The sequence below is a fragment of the Trachymyrmex cornetzi genome, unplaced genomic scaffold (genome assembly GCF_001594075.2).
Source record: "Trachymyrmex cornetzi isolate Tcor2-1 unplaced genomic scaffold, Tcor1.1 scaffold23, whole genome shotgun sequence".
NCBI classification, from domain to species: domain Eukaryota; kingdom Metazoa; phylum Arthropoda; class Insecta; order Hymenoptera; family Formicidae; genus Trachymyrmex; species Trachymyrmex cornetzi.
The window spans coordinates 4,481,189-4,491,748 of NW_017296956.1; the positions used below are offsets into that span (position 1 = coordinate 4,481,189).

The 10,560-nt window shown below is 34.6% G+C and overlaps 2 protein-coding genes across 5 annotated transcripts; one reads left to right on the forward strand and one right to left on the reverse strand.

Moving 5' to 3' along the window:
* Positions 1–345: 345 nt before the first annotated feature.
* On the reverse strand, positions 346–4,209 carry LOC108760641 (protein tumorous imaginal discs, mitochondrial). 4 transcript variants are annotated; one of them, XM_018506702.1, is made up of 6 exons: positions 4,000–4,209; positions 2,962–3,422; positions 2,630–2,893; positions 2,086–2,530; positions 1,616–1,719; positions 1,146–1,227 (listed from the first exon to the last, which is right to left on the reverse strand). In XM_018506702.1, the coding sequence occupies exons 1-5, from the start codon at positions 4,166–4,168 to the stop codon at positions 1,619–1,621; spliced, it is 1,440 nt and encodes a 479-aa protein (XP_018362204.1). In that variant the 5' UTR covers positions 4,169–4,209; the 3' UTR covers positions 1,146–1,227; positions 1,616–1,618. The 4 variants fall into 4 exon arrangements, with proteins under 4 accessions (XP_018362201.1, XP_018362202.1, XP_018362204.1 ...); XM_018506701.1 differs by having other exon boundaries at positions 3,985–4,209; XM_018506699.1 differs by lacking the exon at positions 1,616–1,719 and having other exon boundaries at positions 346–1,227; positions 3,985–4,209.
* A 1,077-nt stretch (positions 4,210–5,286) lies between these two features.
* LOC108760869 (WD repeat-containing protein 89) lies at positions 5,287–9,212 on the forward strand. Its single transcript, XM_018507130.1, has 7 exons — positions 5,287–5,580; positions 6,310–6,536; positions 6,630–6,964; positions 7,036–7,164; positions 7,461–7,555; positions 7,643–7,745; positions 7,813–9,212. Exons 1-7 carry the CDS (start codon positions 5,411–5,413, stop codon positions 7,957–7,959), a joined length of 1,206 nt encoding a protein of 401 aa, XP_018362632.1. The 5' UTR covers positions 5,287–5,410; the 3' UTR covers positions 7,960–9,212.
* The last annotated feature ends 1,348 nt before the right edge of the window (positions 9,213–10,560 follow it).

Sequence of the window (10,560 nt, forward strand, 5' to 3'; positions counted from 1 at the left end):
TAAAAATATTCCGAGTGGTTTTCGAAATTTGTAAAAAAATGAAATGTTTCCTTCAAATTTGATACCCTGTATTTTTAAAATCACTTCAGACATAAGATTATATAAATTTTTTGTCTTGAATACAGTGTAACACAATAATCGTATCATTTTTCATTTTTTCAGTTTAACATTGGTGAATATCAAGAATGTAATACTGTGTGCACATAATGAAAAGTATCACTCCTTAAAATCTTTTAGAATACTTAAGAACCATCTATATATACACGTAATTCGTCATTATTGCGTTTTATCATATGTTCTGATATCATAATCATAATCATTATTTGTTAACGAAGTTAATGAATAGTTACAACTTATCCTTGACTTATAAATTTTATTTGTAATTATTTTTAACACAATTACAAAAAAAAACATCATGTAGATATGTATGTTTTAGATGTATACTTTTTATTTTGCAAAATAAAACGCGCAAGTTACAAAGTTAAACTAGATGGGCTATTTTTATAACTACATTTTTTGTACAATTTACATCCATTTACTTGTAATGTGTGTGTATGCGCGCGCGTGTAGGTGTGTAAAAGAAAAACAGATCAAAGAACCTGCACAAGAGAATGTGAATTTATTTTTCACGTATATGCAAAAGGATACGTGTGTGTTGCAGAAAATTTATTTTATATACATCTCGATTAAGATGGACAAATAACTGTGATATCTATCTTCATGTACACTTTGTTTAAATAAGATGTAATAAAGACAAACTCTTGTACGCTACGATACGACTGTACAGCTATATGTTACCTAAGCGACATCAGACTGGCATCACTTACTCGTAACAATTCACGTGCTTGTTCAACTTGATCGAAAGTTTACTAATAAGTGTAATAATTTTAGGGCCAAAAACTTTCATGATGATGCTAGTGCGAATTAGAATTTATTTATCAGTAACAACGCGAGCAGCATTCTCTAGCTCTCTACAGATTGCTTTAAACGCCCTTGATTACTGGGGCACTTTTTGTCGTTGCATTCCAGTATTAGTATCATTTTTGCTATCGACGTCCGACGTATCTTTGGTATGTACGGACTTATTATTAAGAGGTTTATCTCCTGGATTCTCGGGCTCAGAAGATGAAGACTGGTTGTCGTGATTTCCTAAGTTAGACGTATTTCCTAGTGCTATTCGTATAGATTCCACCAAGTGCAATGGACCTGAATAACACTCTTTCGTACCTGCGAATAAAATGTATGTATCGGCACATTTAAAAAAAATATCTTTTGTTAAGATATATATTATATATGAAATTAAAACTCGTAAAATTTATCAGGTTATACAAGTTTAATTGGTTTTACGGAGATTTTATAGTAGTAACGTAAAAATTACGGTAAATAATTCTCATCGCGTGATATTTTTATCACAAAATAATCAATTAAAAACTATCTTCGAAAATGTTTTGAAGTTGGGTCAGAGACAACGCACAATTAGAAAATTGTAATGAATTTACAATCCCATTATGTGTGAAAAAAAATATTGAGATTTATCCTAGTTATAATTATAGAGTGTACTTGCAATAAATATATTACAGATATAAAATTATGTTCCCCACCTAGTTCTACTTACAATTTATCCAAATATAGCTTTTTTAATTTTTGTAAGTAGACCGTCATTCTGATCATTTTGGACCTCTTGTCTCGCTTGAGTTTGCACCTTTGGATTTGCCATGCCTAGAAAAAACATTGAAGCTACTAAGGAAAGAGACTTTACTTAAAAATATGTATCTTACACTGAATTAGTTACATATTACATTTCACGCAAATTTCTGTTATCGCAAAAATTTTATACGAGAATTTTTTCATTTCATTTCGTCAATGAAACGCATTTGTAATATTTTAATATGATTTAATTTAATTAGTAATAGCAGGTACACAGGGGAAAACTCAAGCGATACATAATCGAATAAAGGTACGCTAGTGCAATGATATTTTGCAGTAGCATTAAATATTCGACGTCACAAGTACAAATATTCATAACGATAGAATATACTCGAAATATATTAAAAATAATTCGTATTTTTTATCATTTATTCTTACCATCTGTTTTATATGTTACACCATGTATACTGCCGGGAGTATTGGTCTCAAATTCGGCGAACGCTTGAAGCAACGCTCGCTGCTTATCCGTCAATTGTTTCGGCACAGTAATCTTTATGTTTACGTAATGATCACCATAACCCAGTCCATCGACCTTTTTCAATCCCTTGCTGTTTAAACGGATTCGCGTGTGGGACGATGTACCTGGCATTATTTGTATAGTTTGATCTTCGTACACGCCCTCCACTCGTATTGTACCACCCAGCACTGCCTGTGCCAGTGAGACTTCGGCGTCAGTGTGTACGTCGGGCCCATCACGGCGGAAATACCGAGACTTCTCCACGCGGAATGTTACAAATATCTCTTTCTTGCCTATTGCCATACGGATCGTTTGACCGTCTTCTACTCCAGCTGGAACTGGCACTGTTATTTTCTTACGTTGTACCTATAAAAATGCGATCAAAGCATACTAATTAATGTAGTAATGATAGACGAGATAGATAATCAAGCGATATATGGACAAAATCAAGAAATAGTTGTGTACCGTTTGTCCTTTTGCATTACATTCTGTACAAGGAAACTTGATGTGTATCCTCGTGCCTTGACAATATCGACAAGTCGAACTCATTACAAAAGGACCGGTGCTTATTGTTTCCATTCCAGTACCATTGCAATACTGGCATTTTACCGGCTTAGTTCCTAGCTCACAACGTGAACCACCGCATTTCGGACAAGTGTCTATTACGTTCACATTAATATCCTTATTCACACCTCTAGCGGCTTGGGAAAAGGTTAAATTCATTATCACCTGTAATAAGAGCAATGTGTTATTTATATATTGCAATAATCAGGAAATATAAAGTCACATTTGGTCACCTCTTGAGCTGCTCCAAAACCATATTTTGTTTCTGAAAAGTCTTCAAAATCATTGAAGGTCCCACTTTGGAATCCGGCATCGCCGAATATTTTTCTAAACAATTCCTCGGCATTAATGGTCGATCTGTACTGCCAGTGCTGATTGTAACTCTTGGATCTCTGACCCTGACCCATTCCCATACCCATTTGTTCCGAGGTTGCACCCCATGTATCATATTCTTTCCTCTTGGTATCATCGCTTAATACTTCATATGCTTCAGAAACTTCTTGGAATTTCTGATTGGCATCTGGATCTCTTTTATTCGTGTCAGGATGATATTTTTTAGCAAGCTGATAATATGCCTTTTTTATGTCTTTTGCTGAGGCATTCTTGGAAACACCCAGGATTTCGTAATAGTTACGTTTTAACAATCTACTTGTTAGGTGTATGGCTCTATGTGGCTGCACTATTCTTCCTATGTCTGAAATGGATTTAATCAATTAATTTAGATATCAATAAATCTGAAGGTTTTTCGTTGCTTGCATATAAAGAAAAATATAGATTTGAATTGTCTAAATATTAAAAGATATAGAGTAAATTAGGTTCATCACACATTATGCAATAGTTGACATTTGCATAGATATTTGTCTAGATAATGGCATTCGAAGGAAAAATAACTTGGACTTTCGAGAAAACAAATTCTCCAGGGAGCAAGAAACGTCTCTGAATAATTTAGCAACATGCAACAATGCTGTGATGTTGTTGGAATGTTCTAATAGGGTTCTTGCTTACTAGATAGTGTATTGAATATATGTAAGCGCGCGCGCGCGCGCATGCCACACAAGTACATCAAAGCAGTAGAAAATGTTTCAACACACGCACGTGTCGTACGACAAGAAACGCGTAACGAATGGAAAAGTGAACAATCTAGAATGGAAATATCAATGTAACGGGCGAGGAAGTCATTGACACAGCAACGAAAGCGCCGGAAATAGAGTTTTATCGAAAAATAAGATAATGATGTAATCCAGAGGGACTCGAACCTGAGCGCAAATTACTTTTTTCACGATTCCAGCCACCGACAGCCGATGCGACAGTCACCACGTGTCGCTGACACGTACTGCATTGCCACAAAACACCGCGCGAGAACTTGTTCAGCTTATTATTTCCAATCAGATTGATGGTCTTTGGATGAAAAATCACGGCAAGTCTTTTGCCGGTCGCCATGTTGCGCGAGAGCGGTCAGCGGAGAGACGAATGCGGCATGGTGAGCACAGAAGGTTATGATGGCCAGTTGTCGCTGGCCGATTCATGCAGTGTTGCCAGGATATCAATCATGAAACTTTATTCCTAGGATGGTAAGTAAAAAGTGAAAATTTTTACCATTGAAATTAATGGAGAAATTTTGCACTTTTCACTTTCCATCCTAGGAAAAAAGTTTCATGATCGATACCCTGAATGCACCCAATGGCTGTGTTCAGCGTATTCAACAGTTGAGTGAGCGCTCGTTGCTATTGATGTATTTTTCCAGGGGCTCTATTCTTGAAAAGAAACGTATTCGAAAGTCTAGGGAAATGCTACAGTATGCGTTACAGATACTACAGTATTTTCCTAGACTTTCGTATACGTTTCTTTTCAAGAATAGAGCCCCAGATCTAAAATGCTAATTGGGTGATCTAAAAGAATACGCCAATAGCAGCGAGCGCTCACGAATCCACTCCGCAATAGTTGAATCTAAAGTCACTAGTTTTCTTAAGTAACGCAATTGATTTCAGAAATGTCGCGTCAAAATGGCCGAAGTGCACATAGTAGAGCTAGAGTTCTAGATATCTAGAACTCTAAGTAGAGCATTATAATGTAGGTATTCGCATCCGCCATTTTTAGTCCCTTCCCCGCTCTTCAATTTTCTTATGAAATAAGAAGATCTCAATCTCTTATCTCTTATCTCTTATCTCTTGTCTCTTATCTCTTCAATCTTCTTATGAGCATATGATGATTGGGGGTTTATCTTTTAAATTGTACTTACAAGTCCCTTCGTGCACTTTCGTACCCTAAACTTTTACAACAAATAAATCCGTATTAACTTAAATAATACATATAAATTAAGCATTCATACATATTTTTTGATTATAAATAAACTAATTACAGTTAAAAAACATTTATGTACGTACTTGACAGCTTTATTTTATTAAATAAAGTACATACATACGTATATGCAAATGCATAAATTTGAAATGGCCGCGTTTCGCGTCAAAATGGATGCGAGTTTGCGGTACTTTAGAAATCTAGTGACTTTAGTTGAGCCTGCCGAACGCGATTATTGTAAAGGAAAAGATGGCTTGAGCTCGAGGTCTGTGTGTCAGCACTGTCAGCTTGTGTTTGATTTGAACCTCATTTAACCTTAAATTTCGTTCTAGTGTCTGGTTTCTTTGTTCTTTTGAATCAGTTGTAATCTGGAATGCGGAGAATATGTCGAGAATAGTTGAGTCTTTGAAGAAATTAAATGTCGAAAACGACGCCGAGTCGTACCGACAAAACAATGACAGGGCCAACAAGAAGGTGGAGTTGACGCTGTTATTGGAAGAAAGAGTGTCACTCGATCAGAATGACTACATATTATCCGTCTGTGGAACCCAAAGGCAAATTTTATATTTCCTTACAAATTTTTTTTTATCGTTGCGTCTATCTTGTTTTCGCCCAAACTTCATATATATTTATATCTGTTTTATTTTAAGTACAGTATATACTAATTCAGTGTGTACGCTAGTTAGTCACAAAATAAATATTACTTGTAGAACATTTAATGTCAAATCTGTGCAAAAGTATAACACATCCGTCCCAAATATGTTTCTATTATTATATATATGTGTAATCTCTCTCTCTCTCTCTCTCTCTCTCTCTCTCTCTCTCTCTCTCTCAAAAAAACTCTCTCTCTCTCTCTCTCTCTCTCTCTAAGAAAATTAGTATTTATTGTGTGATCAAAAGTAATCCATTTTTTTAAATAAATCTTGTCAATTACACAAAACTAATTTGCATTCTTTGTAACATGAAGCACTATTGTATATGTTCTAATTATTTGATTACAGTAAAATATAATTTTTGTTTAACATTTTTATGCATGGATGATATTTTTTATGGTTTTTTCAATCTAAACTATTTATATGTTCAATAATATATATTTTCAGTTACATTTATAACTAATATTTTTGTTTAATGTTAAGACCAAAACTTTGTTATTGCCAGTTTAGAGCATTTATTTATTGCTTTATACTTAGATATGACGTGAAATGATCTCTTTATATGTATATTGCCCAAAATTGTATTAATTTTATCTTGTCATATAAACTATTGTTTGTTTGTATATATAGTGAGCCAGAATTTAGGATTGGAGCAGCATTGTCAGATCACTCTTGCATAATATATTCTGTTGGCGAATCCTTGAACCGAACAATTATGCTAGATCATAATCGATCACCCATTGTAGGAATTAAGTTCAGTCCTACTTCTAAAAATGTATTATATATCGCAACTAACGATGGATTAATTACAGCATGTGATTTGCGTGCTAAGGGAAAGGTTGTAGCAGAATTTAAAGGTAACTGTCAGCTCTAAAAATTGTAAACATAAGTTTTTATCGATAAACATTTTAAACAATTACGTCTTAACTGGTCTTATCTTAACATTACAGATAATACAGAAAATGGCAAAATAAAACCTTTGGCTAGCTTTGACCTTAGCTGTGATGAAAGGCTCATAGCTGGTGGGACAGAGCATACAGGTGGAGATGCATTTATTCTGTTTTGGGACATAAGGCAAAGTAATTCAAAACCAGAAAATAAAAACAGTCTCCTTGGTGGATATTGGGAATCGCATATGGATGATATAACTTGTCTGACCTTTCATCCTGCCAAGCGGAATGTTTTAGCATCTGGTAGTACAGATGGTTTAATGAATATATTTGACCTGACACAATCCTCAGAAGATTTGGCCTTAACTTGTTCTTTAAATACCGAATCATCAGTGGTAAGACAATCAATTTAGTTCTGTATAATGTATAAAGAACATCTTTTTAATTAAATAGTTTTTTTTTTTAGGACAGACTGGGTTGGTTAACTGATGATTCTCTATGGTGTACGACACATACACAAACGTTACAGTTATGGGAATCTGAAGGTGCTAATGCATATGCAACATTTGCACGTAGTGATTTAGCCGTGTCACAGGTATGCATGGTTTTTCTATAATCATATCACTGTTTATCACTTTTCTTACAAAATAACTAAAGAATTTTAAATAAATAAGAGCAACGAGCAAAGATACAAAGCCAAGATACACAGCACGAAGACTATATTACAAATAATTTACAAATATAGGAATTAACAGACGTTTCGACACCAATCGGGTCATTCTCAATGTTATACAAATTTTTCAATATTAAAGTATTACAAACTGAAGAATTATAAATTCTCGAAAACTTAATACATGTAAAAATGGTGTGAATAAAGAATTTTATTTACAGAATGATGATGCTGATAATTGTTACTTGGTAAGATTCCATGCCACTAATGCTTTTGGACAACCATTTGTGTTAGCGGGTTCCAGCACAGTTAAAGGGTATTAATTTGTAATATAAGTGTAATGCATTATTCAAAACAATTTTTTTCTTAGATTGATAATGACATAACATTTATATTTTTTCAGGGAAAATCTAAGATGCTTGAATATTAAGAAGAATCGTTTGAAAACATATTACGAAATTGTAGGGAATAAACAAATAGTACGGGACAGCTGGATGCATGAGAAGGTAAATTATAAATTAAGAAATTACTTAAACTTGGATCAATAATCATCTCGTATTTTCGATTCTACAGAGTGGAAGCTTGGTGACAGTTGGTGAGAAAGGCACTGTCAATATTTGGCGACAAACAGAATCGTCGATACAGCAAAATTCAAGTCATAAGTTGTTAACTAAAATTGGAACTGACCGTGATCGGCATCACAGAACTAAACCCTATTAAAATAAACATTTAGGAAAAAAATTTATCAATACGGAAAAGTGTTTTGCCATAAAATAATTGTATCACAGCGGAATTGGAACAATGAACAAAGCGTCATAATTGTATATTTCCCTCACATTCTTCTTTATTACAATAACAGTTGTATGTACATTTATAATAAATAGGTATTATTTGTTTATGCGATTATTCAACGGCGAGTCATATATCGATTAAAAAAATGCAGCCACGGGTTTCGTGGTATAAATGCTAAGGAATGTCAATCACATGTAACTGTGGATACATTGAATTAATGGACATGGAAGAAAAGAATAAGACAGACCGTAGGAGTCGCACGCGACTTATAAGGAAACAATTTTCTTTTACCACAGCAAGATTAAAATTAATAAAACACGACATTGGCAATCGTCATAGAGAAAGTTTGTATCGAGCAATTAGTACTCGTGATAGAGGACAGTCAACCAAACAATAACAATTGATAGTCGTTTACAGTCTCTGTGTTTAAAAATCATTAAAATTCAAGGAAACTCCTATTGCCAATCCATGAGCGTATCAATAACCAAACACACGCCCGCTTATTACACATTATGTAATATTACATTAACGATTCAAAAGACGATCGCAGTAGCGAGTATCACAATGATAACAGTAGATATATAGTTTTAGAGCGAAACGGTAGTATAGGTACAGAGTAAACGTACAAAAATACTTCCCATGAGCATCGGGGACGTAAAGATTCGCTAAAACGTGGAAAACCGCGTTACTATAACTTCATTTATATATATATATATATATTTCTTTATATATCATCTTTATAGTTGTATATCCTTTCTCAAACTTTGCGACGCCACGTGACGTTATATTAGAAAAAAAAAAAGATACAAAACGCCACGAAACGCGCGTAGGCCGTCGCGCTATTCCTTAGCTATCGCTGATTTGATTCTTCGCGTGTTATTGGAATATCCGCGAGATTGTGTGCGACTTCATTTATTTATTACGGATATATCAGTCGATGGAGACAGAAAATTGCGGCACTTCATTGATCGTATACAACGACATTATCAACTTGCTGACTTGCTCCATTGCATCATTTCTTCTAGGATACAAGCAACCTACAAGTGTGCAGAAAGATCGTTTTCTCCAAAAAGGATTAATCCTTTTTAGTTTTCTCGAATCGATATAAAATCTCAATTTTTTTACAACTTTTTTTACCCGGCTAGTCACGCTGTAAATAGTCCATCATCTATATGCATATCTATATAACTACAATCGTAAAATATCACCTCGCGAGCTTGTCACACGCTCGGTATTGCAATAGGTAGTAAACAGTAGTAGACTTTTAATACAGTCCCTTATGTTATTTTTTTACTTTTTCCCCTTTTTCCCTCATATAACTCGACATATGTATCTTACGGAATACTTTTTTAAGATCTATTGTCACCGTGATTGATTGAGACGAACTTGTGTAGTATTATTAGATTATTACTTTAAGTTTCCTTAATGAGGCTAATTCATTAGACTCTTTTTTGTCCATTGTGCCTCAACAGCTCTTTGTCTTGCAATCCGATCATATTGCACGTCAGTCTTTATATGCTAAAGAATGTACATTATGACTAACCATTTATCGAGAGTTCAGAAATCCATAATTTAGAGTCATATTAATAGTTACATTTCAATACAATATATTACATATAACACGTTTGTCGCACAACTCTTATCCTTTCCATTTTCGAATCTGAATCCGAAAGAATGTTCGACGCATCGTCGCAACGACTTTTTTCTAAGATATGCTAAATATGTACTAGCTTTCTGTGCTATTACAGAATGAATCGGCAATCCAACGTGCAGTATGACCGTACTAGGATTTAAAAAATCCTCATTTTTTTTTTCCATTCAATACTCAAGAACTTCCTCTTTCGTTGATCATAAGTGTGACATACAAATAAAATGTATTAGATACAGTGCATGAGATGCAAAATCCGTGAAAACCGACGCGAACTCTTACAACGAGCGGGATGGAAGTTCGTTACGATTCTCGTGTAACGGACCCTCTCGCTTTCGCGTACTGTTTCATGTAGGTTCGCACGAGCTTTCATCATTTCGATCTTACATAATGCAATAAATAAGGTAGATTGTAAACAACAATACGAGAAGAAAGAACAACAATAATGGCAGTGAATAATCCTGAAACGAAATGTCAAATATAAAATCCCTCCGTTACAATTCGTTCGTGGGAAAGAGTCGCGGATGTATCGCATACGACTTATATCTGCGAAGAACAGAATCATGTGTAAAGCAAATGTTTTGGGAACTGAAATGTCATCGATGTTAACCAGCGGCTTGGCACATATACTGATAATAATGACGATAATTCATAATTGTTAATGATAAGTCCTATCTGTCTTTAGCACGTATTAAAATACTGCAATAGTTACGATATAAGAATAACTACCGCGGATTCGCTCTATCATTTATAACAGAGATTCGCTCGTGCATTCACATAGGCTAGATTCGCTAGATAATGCAACTGCGCGAGATGAGTCGCATCACTTTCTCACACACACACACACACGCGCGCGCGCGCGCGCGCGCGCACGATTTGCT